The 18,246-nt window shown below is 34.3% G+C and overlaps 1 protein-coding gene across 8 annotated transcripts in view; it reads right to left on the bottom strand.

The window, feature by feature from the left end:
- Window positions 1–18,246, bottom strand: part of LOC130453538 (galactocerebrosidase-like) — a 147,022-nt gene that overhangs the window by 92,895 nt on the left and 35,881 nt on the right. For all 8 annotated transcript variants that reach the window (XM_056820575.1, XM_056820565.1, XM_056820542.1 and 5 more), the window contains 4 exons: window positions 13,081–13,194; window positions 9,512–9,651; window positions 8,633–8,671; window positions 584–714 (listed from right to left, as the gene is read on the bottom strand). In XM_056820575.1, coding sequence (XP_056676553.1) covers window positions 584–714; window positions 8,633–8,671; window positions 9,512–9,651; window positions 13,081–13,194 — 424 coding nt within the window. The remainder of the gene's footprint in view (window positions 1–583; window positions 715–8,632; window positions 8,672–9,511; window positions 9,652–13,080; window positions 13,195–18,246) is intronic.

The raw sequence follows: 18,246 nt of genomic DNA, 5'->3' as shown, positions 1-18,246 counted from the left end.
CGAGAGGAGCAGAACCAGGAGAACATTGTACACAGAGACTAATACACTGTGGTATAATCGAACGTAATGGACTTCTCCATTAGGGGCGGTGTAATGTCCCTGAACAACTTTCAGGGATCCAGGAGAAAAAAAACACCATTCATAAGCAAAGGATAAACTATGGGAGTGGAAACACCGAGAAAAAGCAACTGCCTGAATACAGAGGTTGAGGGGACATGACAGAGGATAGACTTTAAATGAACACTCTAATGCAAATACTATCAACAAAGCAATGGGTTCAAATCAAGAAAACATCTAATGCCCAGTGGACTTACGCGTCGGCTATGGGGGGTGGGGGGGAGGAAAAGAAAATGATCTATGTCTTTAACGAATAATGCTTGGAAATGATCAAATAAAATATATAAAAAAAAAAAACAAACATACAAACAAAAGCATCAATCCATCTGGTGCAGATTTTTTATCAAAGGAATATTTAATTAAAGGAAACAGAGAACAGATGACTCTGTAAAGATGTGGAAAAGACAGATAAACTCATGATATATAGAGCAAAAACAGAAAATAACAAATCTCAAGCATTTCCTACCCAATAACTTCAACGGCGTCCAGGAGTACAGGATCAAATTGCAGGAAAGCAGAAAGGGGCTGCCAAAGCTGATCATTGGCTATGATTTTCACTCTGTTCAGTTGTTTTTGATTAAGCACCTTTCTTAGGGTCTTCAGCACGAAAAAAGCATATATACAAAAAGCAAAAGCAATAAATGGATTTTAGAATTTATTAAATGACTCAGAAATAACTAATGGCATTAATTTTTAAAAGAATAATACCATTTTAACATATACCACAACTTGTTCAGTCATTCTCCAGTTGATGGACATCCCTCCAGTTTCCAATTATTTGCCACCACAAATTATTCCTATAAATATCTTTGTACATGTAGGTGATTTCTACCTATTTTTAATCTCTTTGGGATGCATACATAGTAGTGGTATTGACAATTCAAAGGATAGAATTTTATGGACCTTTAGGCATAGTTCCAAATTGCTCTCCAGAATGGTTGTTTTAGTTCACAGCTTCACTTACAGAATATTAGTGTATGAATTTTCCCACCAACATTTATCATTTTCCTTGTCATACTAATTAATCTGATAGGTATGAGGTAGTACTTCAGAGTTGTTTGAATTTGCACTTTAATTAATATTTATCTGGAGAATTTTTCATATGACTAAAGACATGCTTTAATTTTTTCATCTGAGAACTCTTTGTTCTTATACTTTGACCTTTTATCAATTGGGAGGACTTGTATTCTTATAAATTTGATTCACTGCTATCCACGTCAAGAAAGTGCTGTTGGAGTAAGAATGTAGATGGAAGCATATGATTTAGCACTGGTTTATATAAGTATTTATATATGTATTAGGTTTGTGGTTTTATAAGCTTCATTTACAAAAATAATATTGAAACCTGTTTTCTTCATAATGGCAGTAAGGGCTAGGCAACAAGGGCCCACGGTCACACAGCTAGGAAGTGAATGAGGCCAGATTTGAACCCAGGATCTCCCATCTCTGGGCCTGGATCTCAATCCACTGAGCCACCCAGCTGCCCCTGCAAACCCTTTTTAATTTAACGTAGTTAAAATTATCTATTTTATCTGTCTTAATGTTGTCTATCTTGTTTGATCATAAATTCTTCCCATATCCATAGGTCTGGCAGACACTATGTTGTGCTCCTCTAATTTGTTTATATATAGCATCACAATTTATTTCTAAATCATATGTGCATTTTTACTTTATCTTGTTTTGGGCATGAGATGTTGCTCTGTGCCTGTTTTTTTTGCAATGGTTTTCCAAATTCATAACAGTTTTTGTCAAATAGGGAGTTCTCTTTCCAAACTCTTGAATCTCTGGGTTTTTCAAACACTAGGTTGCTGTGGTCATTTACAACTCTAGTTTGAGTGTCTAATCTAGTCTATTGGTCAATGACTCTATTTCCCAGACAGTATCAGATTCTTTTGATGGTGGTAACTTTACAATACAGCTTGAGATCCAGTTTAGGCTACCTTCCTTCATTTTGTTTTCATTAATTCCCTTGGTATTCTGGGCCTTTTGTTCTTCCAGGTGAATTTTGTTAATATTTTTTCTAGCTCTATAAAAACATTTTTGGGTAATTTGATTGGTATGGCACTGAATAGGTAATTTAATTTAGGCAGGATTGTTATTTTTGTTATATTTGTTTGGCCTGCCCATGAGCAATTAATATTTTCTAGGTTCTTAGATTTAGATTTTTGTGTGAAAAGCACTATGTAGATGTGTTCATATAGTTCCTAAATTTATCTCGCTGGGTAGACTCCTAGGTATTTTATGTTGTCAACAGTTATTTTAAATGGGATTTCCCTTTTTCTCTCTTACAGTTGGGTTTTCTTGGTTGCATAGGGAAATGCTGATGATTTCTGTGGGTTTATTTTCTATCCTGCAACTTTGCTAAAATGGTTAATTGCTTCAATTAATTTTTTGATTGATTCCCTAAGCATATCATCATATCATCTGCAAAGAGTGATAGTTTTATTTCCTCATTGTTTAGTCTAATTCCTTTAATTTCTTCTTTTATTGCTATAGCTAGCATTACTTGTACAATATTGAATATTAACAGTGATAATGGGCATTCTTGCTTCACTGGTGATCTTATTGGGAAAGCTAATTTATCCCCTTACAGATATTTTTACCCGGTTTTAGGTAAATACTATCAATCGTTTTAAGGAATTCTACATTTATTCCAGTATTCCCTAGTGTTTTTAATTGGAAAAGATGTATTTTTTCAAAAGCCTTTTCTGCATATATTAAAATAAACATAGTTTTCATTGGTTTTGATATTGATATGGTCAATTATGCTTATAGTTCTCCTAATATTGAACCATCCTTGCATTTCTGATATTAAATCCACCTGAGTCATTGCATATGATCCTTGTGAAATATTGCCAGAATCTCTTTGCTAGTACTTTATTTAAATTTTTGCATCCATATTCACTAGGGAGATTGACTTATACTTTTCTTTCTCTATTTTTTTTCTTCCTGATTTAGGTATCAACATATCATATTTGTGTCACAGAAAGAATATGCTTAAATTCCTTCTTTGGCTACTTTTCCAAATCGTGTATAAACTATCAGAATTTATTCTTTAAATGTTTAGTAAAATTCACTCATGAATCTATCTGCCTGTGGGCCCATGGGGTTTTATCTGAGGTAATTCAGTGATAGCTTGTTCAGTTTCTTTTTTCTGAGATAGGGTTGTTTATTCTATTTCCTCTTCTGTCAGTCTTGGCAATTAACATATTTTAATATTCATAGATTTATTGGCATAGAAAAAAGGCAAAATACAGCCCAACAATTCCCTCTTCATTTTTTTATCCTCTTGGTAATTTGCTTTTCTTCTTTATACTATTTGATGATTATTTCTATGATCTGGTCTTTGACCCACTCATTTTTTTAAGAAAAGGCTATTTAGTCTTTTTCCCCTCTGAGGATCTTAGTTGAATATAAATTTTATAGCATTATGGTCTCAAAAGGATGCATTTATATTTCTACTTTTTTGCATTTGGTTCTGAAGCCTTTATGTCCTATTACATGGTCAGTTTTTCTGAAGGTGTCATGATACTATTGAGGAAAAGGTATATTCCTTTTTATTCACATTCAGTTTTCTCTAGAGGTATATCAAATCTAAACTTTTCTGAAATTCAATTCACCTCCTTAATTTCTTTCTGGTTTATTTTTTTGTTGTTGTTGTTGATTTACATAGTTCTGAAAGGGAAAGTTTAGTGTTCCCTACTAATATGTATATATTTTTTTTATTTCCTCTTATAACTCACGTAACTTCTCCTCAAGGATTTTGGATGCTATGTCATTTGGTGCATACATTGAGTACTGATATGATTTTATTGTCTATGGTACCTTTTATCAAGCTATAATTTGTAATATTTTTCCTTATCTCTTTTAATTTGATCTATTTTCTGGAAAAACAAACAAATAAACAATCCTTGATCAATTTTCACTTTTGCTCTGTCTGGAGTTTTTAAACTTTAGCTGAAACACAGCATATTCTGCTCTAGCCTTGTACTTTTACTCTGTATATGCCTCCTTGCTTTAGATGTGTTTCTTGTACACAACATATTTTAGGATTCTGGCTTTTAATTTACTCTGTTATCTTCTGCTTTGAGTTAATTCATCCTTTTTATATTCATAGTTATAAATACTGTGTGTTTTCCCCATTTATCTTTCTCTCTCTCCTTTCAGCCTTTTCCTGTTCATAAATGTTTTGTTTCTGATTACCACTTCCCCTGTTTACCCTCTCATTTGTCTGTCTTCCACTTCTATTATTCCCCCTCCCCTTTTTACTTTCCTATATTGTAAGACAGGTTTCTATAGCCAAGGGTGTACCTTTTTCCCACTTTGTGCCAATTCCAATGAGAGTAAGGTTCAGGAATTGCTTGTTACTGTCCCATCCTATCCACACTGTATTCTTGATTGATGTGTCTCCTCATGTGAAATAATTAATCTCTACCTCTTTTACTTTTTTCCCAGTGTGTTCTTTCTTATCCTTCAATTTTATTTTTTATCTATCATCTCATCATATTCATCTTACTCCTTGGGCTCTCTATGTATATTCCTATTCATTGCCCTAATAAGGATAAAGTTCTTAAATATCTTCAGTACTTTGAATATTCTAAATATTTTAAATTTTTTAAGTATATCAAGTCTCATAGATATCTTAAGTGTCTTATTACTGTGAAGACAGAATTGTCTATTTTCAGTTAAACCAATCAAGAACTTAAAGTACCCCTACTTGACACTAAGTAAAAGAGTTTTCTACCCTCTCCTCCCCTATAGGAGTAAAAATGCCAGGATCCCTGCTTCAACCACATGATTCTACCCCCAGGCTTCTGGGGAGCAGCTTTCAGGCCTCATGGGTAGGATGTCAGCTTCTCTGAGCTGGCCTGGGGGCAAAAAAGGTTTGCTAGTATTTTATTCTTGTTGGATTTAAAAGCTTTTCAGGATTAAAGGAGCACTTTTAGTTGCTTCTGTTTCCACTGACTATTCTCCTTATTAGAGACATGTGAGGTTTGGAAAAGGCCTTAAAGAATTATGGGCTGTGAAATAGAAGTTTGTGGGGGCAGGGTTGCTTCCTCCCTGAGGCAAGGACCTGGAAGGGGGAGAAGGGGGAGTAGAAGCTTAGAAGAGGCTATCCAGATGGAGCCCTGAGGATAGGCTAATTATTGTCTAAGAAAAAAAAAACACCCAGCTCACTCAGCTGCAGGTAATTCAGCTGTTTTTAGTTTAAGGGGCAAAGAGAGGGGGGGAATTGTTTTTTAGTACTTATCATTCCTCACAACAAACAGGACAACAGCTGTAGCTTGTGGCTAATCTGTTTTAAACTGCTCTACCAACTGAGAGTAGAGAAAGAACTTCCAACTCCAGAATTTAGGTACTAAAGACCTGACTTAAAGATAGTAAAAAGTGAAGAAAATTGAAAAAGATTGGGGGTAATCAACACAACCTTTTTGATCAGCAAATTAAATGTAAGAATTTAAAATTTAGGTTTTATGCTAATATGAAAGTTCTAAAGTAATAATGTGGTTGCCAAATTTAAAAAAATTAACTCTTTAAGTCATGAGTCTGTTAGCTGCTCTTTAAATTTAGTTTGATAGAGATATAGTAAAAGAGAGAAATGTAGAAAGGAAGTAGAAAGTATTACCTAGCTGGATACCCTATAATTTTCCTCTCATTTTTGTGTGAGAATGAATCAAAGAGTCCTTTTCTCCAATTTTCATAGCTGTTGGTGTGATTAACAGTACCTAAAATGGACCTTCCCAGAAAGGCTGAGTTGCTCCAATGCACTGAAAGTTCTTAATGTACACCTTGTATTCTGGGTTTAGGTCATGAAGTGAGAAGTCTATAGGACCTACTTGTACTGCAGCTCTGAATTCCTGGAAGTCTCGCAATTTGGTCTGCAAGTTCTATACATAGGAAGCAAAAGAAGTGTCCCCCCTAGTAATGATGTGTATGTAGGAGAAAAAGGCTTAGCCTGTATAGGGAGATGTTCAAAAAACATCTCAAATGGTAAGATGAATAAAATCTCCACTGGGCCTGCTTAGAAGATAAAATAGAGGAAGGGGAGAAACTTCAGGCCATTTTAAATGAGTTTCAGTGCATGAATTTACCAATCATAATTTTAAAATCATTGTGAAGATAAGATTAACTCTCTCCTTGTCTATTTTTAACTAAACTAATCAAGAACTTAAAGTACCCCTACTTTACCCCCTACTAAGAAGAGAGTTTGAAAGTCACTTGCTAGAGCAGGTGACAACTCCAGAGGCCACTGCCCCACCCCTGGGCCACAGTGATAAGCAACTGAAAGACTTAGATTGATTCCCATAAAGTGGGAAGGGACAGGAAGTGGAAAAAGGATGATAAAAACTCCTGAACTTCCAGTCCAAGGGATGTCTCCTTTGAATTTCTCCATTGGAGTTCATCTTTGGACACTCTGTGTCAGTGAGCTGGACTTACAGAGGAGACTCTTTCCCTGGATCCTACATTAGTTTGTTTAGTGAGTAGCTGGCCTTCCTTTCCTGGAGGAGGCTGAGTTGGTGGAACCCTTGCTGAAGACACCACCCACTACCTGGTTTCCTGGCTTAAGAGACTACCACAATGCCACATGGAGATTGGGACTTAAGAGCCCTGACTTCTTTGGACATAAATTATAGAGTACCTAGCTAGGCAATACTTTCTACTTCCTTCCTACAGTTCTCTCTTTTTAAGTAGGGGTACTTTAATTTCTTACATTACCTTCCCATGTAGTAGTCAATTTGGCCCCAAAAATTCCACTGAGTACATTAAGTATCTTAAGTACATCACTGAGGGAGATATCATAATTATCTTTATCACCTTCCTATCTAGTCAAATAATCCCACTGATTATTTTGAGTACCACAAGTACCTTAGATATTTCTTGTAACATAGATATCTTCAGTATCATAAGTACCATTTTCCCTTGTAGGAATTCAATGAGTGCCACCTGATTGAGTCCCTTGAGTTTTCTTTTTTCTTTACCTTTTTATACTTCTTTTGAGTGTCAGATTTTAACCATCAAATTTTCTTTTCAGCTCTAGTCTTGTTATAAGGAATGCCTGGAAACCCTCTATTTCATTAAATATAAATTTCTTCTCCTGGAATATTATGCTCAGTTTGGGTGGGTAGGTGATTATTGATTTTAGTCATAAATTATTTGCCTTCCAAAATACCATATGCAATGTCTTCTGGCTCTTTAATGTAGAAAATGCGAGGTCCTATGTAATCCTAATTATGGCTCCTTAATACTTGAATACTTTTTTTGTTTGTTTTTTTTTTCTGGCAGCTAATAGGATTTTGTCCTTGGCCTGGGAGTTCTGGAAATTAGCTATGATAGTCCTGTGAATTTTTAATTTGGGATCACTTTTAGGGGGTGATGAATAGATTCTTTCAATTACTATTTTCCCTTCCTGTTTGAGAATATCAGGGTATTTCAATCATTTGTCAGTTATCTCTCCTTGATCCATTTTCTAGGTCAGTTGTTTTTCCAGTTAAAAATTTCAAGTTTTCTTCTATTTTTTCATTCTTTTGAATTTCTTTTGTTTCCTGATGTCTTAAGGAGTCAATAGCTTCCATTTGTTCAATTCTAATTTTTAGAGTACCATGTTCTTCTTTTGATTTTGTACTTCCTTTTTGGGGAAGTTATTTTCTCATTTGAGGTTTTGCACTTCTTTTTTAAAATGATATTTTCTTCAATGAATTTTGTTCTAAGCCACTGACTTTTTCCATTAATTTTCTTTTCTAAATTTTTTTCCAAATGTTACTCTTTCTTCAAACACAACTTCCATCTTAAAAATCAATATTATGTATTGTTTCCAAGGCAGAAGAGCAGTAAGGTATAGGTAATGGCAATTAAGTGATTTGGCTGGAGTCACACAGCTAGGAAGCATCTACGGTCAGATTTGAATGCAGGGCACTTTGTATAAAGGTTTGGCTCTCAATTCACTAAGCCACTTAGCTGCCCTTTGACTATTTGTTTTTTTACCCTCTTTTAGAGTTCATTTTGAACCTGACATTTTGGTCATCTCTGTTGCTCTAAGTTTTCTAGTCAGGTTTTTTCTTGCTCTTTTACTCATTGTGTGTGTGTGTGTGGGGGGGGGGTTACAACTTTTGCCAATATGTTGAAGCTCAACTCTATTCCTGGGATGAGCTAGACTGCTTCCAGGGTCCCAAACTGAGTATTTTACAGATGTTGTTTGAGCCAGATCCCATTGGGTTCAACCCTCTCCTCTCATGGCTAGACCTTAGTAGCCTCAGTTCCTCCCAGTGCTGTTCATGCTGTGTTGTGCTAGACTCTGAAATGGCTAAATAGTGCTGAACTGCTATTTCATTGTCTCTGGAGTTAATTTATTCTAACATGAAACAAATGCTAAGACACTAAAGTGATTAAGCAATAAAGTTAAAAGCAACATATTATACAAATATTTTAGTGTTGCTACAGCTTCAATTTCAGTGAGCTCATAATTTTACTTGTTTGCCAACAGTACAGAAATAAAGCATTTCAAGGTACTACAAACCTTTATATACTGATTTTCAGGTTCTCTGTCATTCCAAATCTAAAAAACAAAACAAAACTTTAAATAAGGTTGAAATATAAAAGTTCAACTGTAAAACAAGAGCCATAATAAATGGAAACCTTTCCCCATGTTTCAAATTATGTGATTATCACTTTTCTTACTTTTAGTCCTTAGAGAATATAAATATTTATGGTTTATAAAATATTAGAGTACCTTTAATGAAAAAAAAACTTTTATTTTAAAAGAATTAGATATGCTACACAATTTATTAGAAACCTGGGGGGGGGGAGGTAAAATCAAAAGAAAAATGTCAAAACAACAGGTTGAGAAAATTAATCCTTTTCCTACATTCTTAAGGGCAGGTCAGATATTAGTCAACAAACTATATTTTAACTTGTTAAATAAACATTCATAAAATATATTACTAAGTCAAATAGACAAATCAAATACTTAATGGCCACGGGAACAATAATAGCAAGGAATACTAATGAAATCCATTAGGATTAAGATGAGACAATTACAGAATTTCAGAGGCACCCTGACAAACAAATCCATTTTCCCTCTTTTACAGATGAGGGAACTAAGGCTCAGAGATTAAGTAACTTGCTCTAACTCACGTAGTTATTTAGTGACAAAATTGAGATAAAAAACAGCTCTCCTGTTTCCCAGCCCCTGATGGATATACAAAAGAAGAGAAGAGACTGAATGGCAGTTCTGAAGAAGTAAAGGTCATTTACATTACCAAAGGAAAAAATTAGATAGATGACAAGAAGGACCAGTTACATGATGGAATGTAGTAGCATCTAAATATAAAATTTAACTAAAGATGCAGGGTAAAAAAGGAAAAAAATGAAAGATAAATTCAAATATATTACTAACCCCAATATAATCAATGTCCAATTTATGATGTTTTTTAGCACCCAATATCCAAGACACAACATATAAAGCAGTCATTGTCATATTGGCATAGGGATCACTTCTACCTGGATTTAGCCAACCAGGAAATGACCAAGGCAATCCTAAGAAAGAGATAATCAAAGCATAAAAGGCTAAGTTAATAGAGCAAGTCAATCAACATTAAAGCAATACTTAGTTTTTTACATGCAAACACACATCTGATGAATTTTACAGACAGAATAGGTATCCATATTCTTTTCTAAAAATACTAAAAGTATTTTTTTAAGTGGAAAACAAAATGTTTTTTGATATTCAACACCTTCTCAACGGTCAATTGCCTCTCCACTTTGACTGGAGGCTAGAGGGTGGGACATTAAAGTCCTCCTGAAGTCTTCCTTGATAGTAGCCTCAGAACTGTCCAGGTAACCCCATTTTTCTTCAGTTCCTCTATATAAGCTACCTCTTAGAGTTTCCTTTTGTGTATTATTTTCCCTATTAGATAGTAATCTCCTTGACAGCAGTGTCTACCTAGTATCTATAAAGCACTTAATAAATATTTACTGAATTTAGGAAATGTGCCTACTGCTTCAGGGGATAGAGGAGAATATTTTTTAAATTTGGTCAAATCTATCTGATTCTAAACCTCAAGTTGAATGTCAATAATAAATTGGTATAAACTCACCAAAAGATCATTTATATATATATATATGTACATATATATACACACACATACATATATACATGCATGTGTCTGTGTTTATAGTATATAAACAAATATAAAGTATTTTATAGTATATTTTATTTTATATAATGTATATCATATCTACTTACATTATATATTTCTGGTATTATATGATATACCAATTATAATATAGTTAATAGAAGAGAATATATTAATATAATAAACACTATCTCATGAGTTATTACATATATGTAATTGCATATTATATTATATGCTTTAGAGTATTATATAATATATATTATGTTATATAATAATTTTATATACACTATATTATTGAGCACTATATATTTACTATACAGTAGTATATATTTTATATTATTATATAATATACATACTTTATTATATAGTATAACACATGTATAATATATATGTGCTACAATTATTATATTACCATTTTGAAGATAGAATTAACTCTCCCTATCCAAACAAGAACTTAAAGTACCCCTACTTAGTAGCTAGTTAACCATTAGGTAAGAGAATTCATAAATCACTTACTAGTTCATACCCCCAAAAAAACACAAGCACTGCCCCTCCTTAGACAGTGCTAGGCAAATTGGGAGACTGAAATTGGTTCCTGTAAAGAAGAGGAGAGACTGGAAATGACATGAAAGAAAGGATATAAAAGAAGAGATGAACATGGTCTGGCCCTCTTTCCTTCCTTCGTTTTTGGAGAGGCTGGTTCCTTGGCTCTCTTGACTTCCTTGGTTTTGGAGAGTCTGGTTCCTTGGAGAGACTCTTCCTTGGATTCTGCATCTGTGAGTAGAGCTGAAGAGACCACTGGGACTTCTGGCTGAGGATTACTGGGAAATCCACATGAATATTGGGACTTGGGGAAGCCCCTGCCAGGGGCTGAACCAGACTTCACTGGAGCAGCACTTAGAGCTGGTAGGCTAGAACAGGCTTTGTCTCCTTCCTATATTTCCCACTTTCACTATCTCTACCTAGTTGTAAATAAAAACTGCTAATAGTCATTTTAACTTAGGGGCTAATATTTTATCAACAGGGACCACAATATTATTTTTTTAACTCTTATATTGAGTCGAAACCTAAATTTAATCGCTACACCATATATAATAATTACAGTAATAATTTAATGATCTCTCAGGGAGTTTATACCATTATATTATACTATAGATTATATACAGACAGATACATATTGGCAGGCAGGTCAGCATACAAGTAAACAACATAGAGTGCTATAAAAAGGGATTAAAGGAGAACCCCTGGGTTGATAATATTGATTAGTTTATGTGAACTGATGAACTACCAGAGAAACCCCTTCCCTATCTGAGTGGAGAGCTAATAGCTGCTCTCTATCTTAGCCTGGATTACTAAAAGAGAACTTGAAAGGGTAGATTGTTACAGAGCAGAGATCACTTCAGGAAATTAGGATTGTATTGGTTGGCTAGGAAATTTTGAAGTAACTTAGCTCTTCCCTAGATGATTTCTTACTCTGAACAGATCTGCAGAGGGAAACCAGTAATGGATGCCCCAAGAAATTTGACTTTACTTGGGGCTAAAATAAAGCTCCTTCTCCCCAAAGTCCTTTCACCCTCTCATGACTGCATATGAATTTTAATTTAAAGATGGTTTATTATACAATTAGCTAGGGAAAGATTGAGAAAAAAGGAAAGCAGAAGATCCCTAAGCTGAATGTCCAGACTGGACTTGAGTCCCCCGGCTTTGGCCACCAGCTGGGCCCAGTCTGGAAATCAATTCTTCCCTTTCTCTTCTTTCTATACTATCTTAAACTAATGATTAAAAGAGGCTTGAGTCTTTAAGAGAGGGTGTTACAAAGGGAGTTACTTTATCTTCTGGACTGACACATAGCCTGCTTGCCAGGGAACAAATTCCTCTTGAGTTAAGCTGAAAAGTCCTGTCAGTCACTAAGATCATTTTAAGATGGAAACCAGAAGTGTTTATAGACACCAAGGGTGTTGAAGTCAAATGGCAATACACCTGGAAATAGATGAGATTCACTATCCAGAGTTCAGGAAAAGCTCTTCACCCCCACAAAGCTTGTGACTGAACCTCCTCTCACAGTTGAAAATCCTTCCTAGAAGACTCCTCTCCAACATTCTGACTCTCAGTCTGTCAATCATGTTTTTTGCCATGTTCCATCTCCACTATGTATTAACATTTTCTCTTACAGTGCTAGATTTGGAATGAGGGAACCCGAAACTGAATTCCATCTCAATCTTAGTCCCTCTGTGACTTTAAAGAAATCAATTAATCTTTCTAATTATCAGTCTCCACATTTTTAAAATGAGAAGTTGGCCTAACTGCCTTCTAAGATCCTCTCTAGATCTCAATCAATATTCATATATTTGTAATGTGAAAATAGAAATAACAGAACTGATTTAGAAAGGATGTCAAATCTTAAGTTAGTTAGCTAGTTAGTCATCCTGAGACAATACTTACTCTGATAATGTTTCAATTGTTCACAACACTCTTTGAAGACCTTTTCTACAACTACTCTGAGTTTAGAAAATGTACTCTTAAAAAATGCCATGTGAATTTATATATATATATATATATATATGTTAATATATATACACCTTGTTCTATAATAAAAATTGATATTAATGTTCAGCCTTTTAGATTTTTGATTTAGGCTATTAGCCAAGTCATCTGAATCTCCAGTGAATGACTGAGTTGTTACTAGAATGGATTCCAATAATTTGGTTTATTTCCCAAATCAAACTCACGGTCAAAAAATAAAGAGTAACGCCATTATAAAGTAATGAGAACTTAACTGATCTGGATAATAAGCAAGCTCTGAAGTAGAACCAAAATTTAAATTTCTTACCAATAAGTGTAATATTGGGATTCCTCTTCTTAGCTTCCTTCATTAACCACCATTCATAGCCCCGGCTATAGGTCTCCTCATCTCTATGGGGCATATGAGAGGGCTCAGTGCCATCTAAACAGAACAAAGGGGGAAAAAAGAGAAAGAAATTTTTAGTTTACAGCCCTTCAAACTATGCTAGATTCACCTAAAAACACACTTCCAAGAAATAGTATTCCAGATTTAAATCTGAAATTGAAAAATAATTTCATAGGAAGATTTCTTAAATGATTGGTTAAAGTTTAATATTTAATATATTTCTTATAATTAAATAATATGCACACAGAAATAAGTATTTAGAGCTTGCTTAGAACTTTTAGTCCTTAGAACTTTTCAGGATCATGTGAAGATGGCCAAGTAGGGTGTGAGAATTCCTTGCTCTCCAAACTCCTCCACAAACAATCAGAAAAAAACCTCTACAGAATCATTGCTAAAAACTGCAAAACCAGATGAAAGTCAGGAAAGAAGCTGAGCAGCCAAGGACAAATAGGGAGGAAGGTCTCTCTGATTTCCCTACCCTCAGTCTCACCAGGTCAGGCAAATAACACCACAGAATCAACAAGTGCCAAGCCCTAGTGCAATGGTGGGAAACATTTTGGAGACTGAGTGCTGCCCCGCCTCCCCCCTATTCCAGAACAAGTGTCATGTCATGCCCAACCACCCCCACCCCCACTCCTCCCACCCCCCTTACTTACCCCAGATTGTGGAGGAAGGAAGAACTCCTATTGGGAGACTAAGCAGAGGGATGGGGAATAAGAGGGGGTTGTGGAGAGGAGGGGGAGAAGGGCCCAAACCTCTGCTCCCCTCTAGTTATGTGCCACACTGTGAGCTATGCTTCCCTCAAACCTAGCTTCTCTCCAACCCCACAACAGGAATCACCAGACTCAGTAGGCTGTTGTGAACATGGCATGTGAACCTTCCCCACCTCCCCCTGACCCAGCACCTTACCCCAGATAGAGGAGGGAGGAAGTGTTCCCATTGGATACTGGGCAGAGGGATGGGGGAACTGAGCAATGTCCTCAGGCGCATGGAGAGAAGGAGGGAAGCAGCTTCACCCCAGTCCCTTGGGCATTCTAGGAAGGAAATCTGTTGGGTGACTGCAGGTATGCCCACAGAGAGGGCTCTGCATGCCCAGTTTGGCACACATGCCATACATTTACCTTGACTGCTCTAGGGGACAGAACTGGCAGCCTCACTTGTCTGATCAACCTGTGAGTTCATATCAACAGTGGCCAATACAGGCAGAGCCCACAGGCAACAAGCCCTAGGTGAGATTGCATAGGCTAAAAACTTTGCCCCAGAGATCTTTACTAATCCACAGCAGGGGATGGACCATTGATCAGGGAAGGGCTTTGGGGACCCAAGCAAGCTGACCACACATCTATTCTAACTCTCATCAGATCTGGGTTAAAGAGGGAACAACACAACTAAATGGGTTAAAGTCTTCTTCACTTACAGAGAAACAGGAGGGAAAGGGGATAGAAGGGAGGGACTAAAAGGCCCCTTCACAGGACTAAGAGAAAAGAGGGCAAGGAGATGAGGACAGAGAGGTATACAGAGAAGGGGGAAAGGAAAAAGGAGGGACCTTAAGAAGGACACACTAATTTAGAACTAAGGGGGCAAAGGGAACAGTTTCAATTAGGAGTACAAATTGGAGAGACCATGGACAAAATAAGTTGGACATCTGAGGGAAAATATAGCAAAAAGAAAGAGGACAATGAAGAAAAGCAAAATGGAGACAAATTATAACTTTGAATGTAAATGTAAAATGAATTCACCCATAAAACAAACACAGATAGCAGAATGTATCAAAAACCAAAACCTAGCATTGTGTTGTTAGTAAGAAACACACTTTAAAAAGAGAGAAAAACACAGAGTAAAAAATAAAGAGCTGGAACAGAATATACTATGCCTCACCTAATACAAAGAAAGCACCAGTAGCAATCATGACCTCTGACAAAATTAAAGCTAAAATAAATATAATCAAAAGACAGAAACAAAGAAACTATATTATTAAAAGATGCTATAGAAAATGAAGTACTATTGATATTAAATCTATATGTACCAAATGTTACAGCATCCAAATTTTTAAAAGGAAAAGCTTGTCAGCTACAGAAAACAAAACAATAATAGTTTTGGGGTACTTCAATTTTCTTCTTTCAGATCAAGAAATATAATAAAAAATAAATAGGGAAGAAGTCAAGCAGTTGAATAGAATCTTAGATAAGTTACACATGATAGTTATCTGGAGAAAGCAGAATGGAAACAGAAAGGAGTATACTTTCTTGTCAGTAATACATGGTACATTTACAAAGATGTACCATCTATTAGGGAACAAAAACATTATTGTTAAACATGGAAAAGCAGAATATTAAATGTATCCTTTTCAGACAATAATGCAATTAAATTGTATATATAAGGACTGATCATGGTAACAAAAAAGTAAAAACTCATTGGAGACTAAATAACTTAATCTTAAAGAATGAGTCCTTAAATAATCTTAAAGAACAAATCATAGAAACAATCATTTCATTATAGAAAATGATCATGAGATCACATACCAAAATCTATGGCTATATTTGAGAAAAATGTTTATCCCTGAATGTTTGTATTACTAAAACAAGGAAAGAAAAGATCAATGAATTAGGAATGCAATTTAAAACTAGAAAAAGAACAAACTTAAAATGCCCATGAACACCAAATTAGAAATCCCAAAAATTAAAGGTGAGATCAAACAAATTGAATGTAAGAAAACCAATGAAAAATTAATGAATAAATATAAGAGTTGGTTTTATGAAAAAAAATCAATAAAATAAATAAACCAATGGTTAATATGATTTAGAAAAAAGAATCACTACCATTAAGCGTGAAAAGGATGAATATACCACCAAGGAAGATGAAATTAAAGCAGTTCTTTATTAGGTATTACTTTCCTCAATTATATGGAAATTTAACAATGAAAGTGAAATGGAAGAATATTAACAAAAAAAAGTGCCTAAACTATCAGAGAAGAAAATAGAATATCTAAATAAATCTATTTTAGAAAAGGAAACTGAATAGGTCATAAATTAACTTCCTAAGAAAAAAAGGATCAGGAACAGATGGATTTACAAGCAAATTCTACCCATTATTCAAAGAACAACTAATTCCAATATTAAATAAATTATCTGAAAAAACAGGCAAAGAAAGAGCTTTACCAGAATCTTTTATGACACAAATTTAGTACCAATACTTAAGCCAGGAAGAGCAAAAACAGAGAAAGAAAATTATAAACCAATTTCACAAATAAATATGGATACAAAAATCCTAAATAAAATACTAGCTAAGAAATTACAACAATATATCACAACAATTATACATTGTGGAAAAATAGAATTTATACCAAGAATGCAAGGATGATTTAATACAAGGAAAACAAACTATCAACATAACTGATTATGCTAATAACAAAATAATAAAAAACATAATCATATCAATAAATGTACAATGAATAGATGAAGAAAAAAGTCTTTGACAAAATATAATACTTGTTCCTATGAAAAACACTGGAAAGCATGGGTGTAAATGTATTTTTTCTTATAATGATATGAAATCAACCACCTAAAACCATCGGCAAGTATTATTTGTAATGTGGAAACCAGAAGTCTTCCAAATAAGATCAAGAATGAAACAAGGATGCTCATTATCACTAATATTATTTAACATAATAATAGAAATGCTAGCAAATAGCACAAAGAAAAGAAAATGAAACTGAAAGAATAAGAATTAGCATAGAAGTAATAAAACAATCAGTTTTCACTGACAATATTACATATATATTACTAATATATTTTTAAATACTAGATAAAAAGAAATATATAAATAAAAATTAAAATCCTAGAGATTCAATTAAAAAGTTAGTTGAAATAACCAATAATCTTAGCAAAGTAGCAGAATATAAAACAAACCCATTTAAATCATCAGCATTTTTATATATTACTAACAAGGTCCTCTAAGAAGAGATAGAAAGAGATATTCTATTTAAAATAGCCACAGATACAATAAAATGCATGAGAGTATGCCTGCCAAAATAAGCCTAGGAACTATACAAACATAATTATACAACAGTTTTTAAACAAATAAAGCTAAAGCTAAATAACTGGAGAAATAATCATTGCTCATGGATAGGCAGAGCCAATATATTTTAAACGACAAAGCTACCTAAACTAATCTACTTACTCAATATCATCCCAATCAAATTACCCAAAAATTATTTTCTTGAGCTAGAAAAATTATTAAAATTCATTTCAAAGAACAAAAGATAAATAATATCAAAATAATTGATGAAAAATGTAAAAGAAGTAGGTCTAGCAGTGCCATATTTTAAACTGTATTAAAAAGCAGTAATTATCAAAACTCTCTGGTACTGGCTAAGAAAGAGAAAGGTAGATCAATGAAACAGGACAGACATATAACAAATAGTAGTAAAATATTACAGCAACCTTGTATTGACAAAAAGTATAGATCCAAGTTTTGGGGATAAAAAATTATATTTTACTAAAAATTGATGGGATAACTAGAAAGTACTTTGGCAGAAACTAGATCTACACCAATATATAACACCATTAACTAAAATAAGATCAAAGTAGATACATGATCTGGACATAAATAGAAATACAAATAAATTGGAGGAACAAAGAACATACTTATCAGATTTATGAGTAAATAAAAGATGGAAAGCTATGTGTAAAACAAATAATTTTGAGTGCATATTAAAAGGGGTTTGTACAAATAAAACAAATGATGTCAAGATTACAAGGAAAGTAGAAAATTGGGGGAAAGAGGTCTCATATCTAAAATATATATGTCAAATTCATAGGAATAGGGGCAGCTGGGTAGCTCAGTGGATTGAGAGTCAGCCCTAGAGATGGGACGTCCTAGGTTCAAATCTAGCCTCAGTCATTTCCAGCTATGTGACCCTGGGCAAGTCACTTAAGCCCCCTTGCCTAGTCCTTACCACTCTTCTGTCTTGAAACCAATACATAATATTGATTCCAATATGGAAGGTAAGGCTTTAATAATAAAATAAAATAAAATAAAAATTCATAGGAATAAACACCATCCTCAAACTGATAAATGGGCAAAAGA

This window comes from Monodelphis domestica, chromosome 1 (assembly GCF_027887165.1).
Source record: "Monodelphis domestica isolate mMonDom1 chromosome 1, mMonDom1.pri, whole genome shotgun sequence".
NCBI lineage: Eukaryota > Metazoa > Chordata > Mammalia > Didelphimorphia > Didelphidae > Monodelphis > Monodelphis domestica.
Note: the sequence above shows the minus strand (reverse complement) of the source record. Positions and strands in the feature narration are given on the sequence as shown.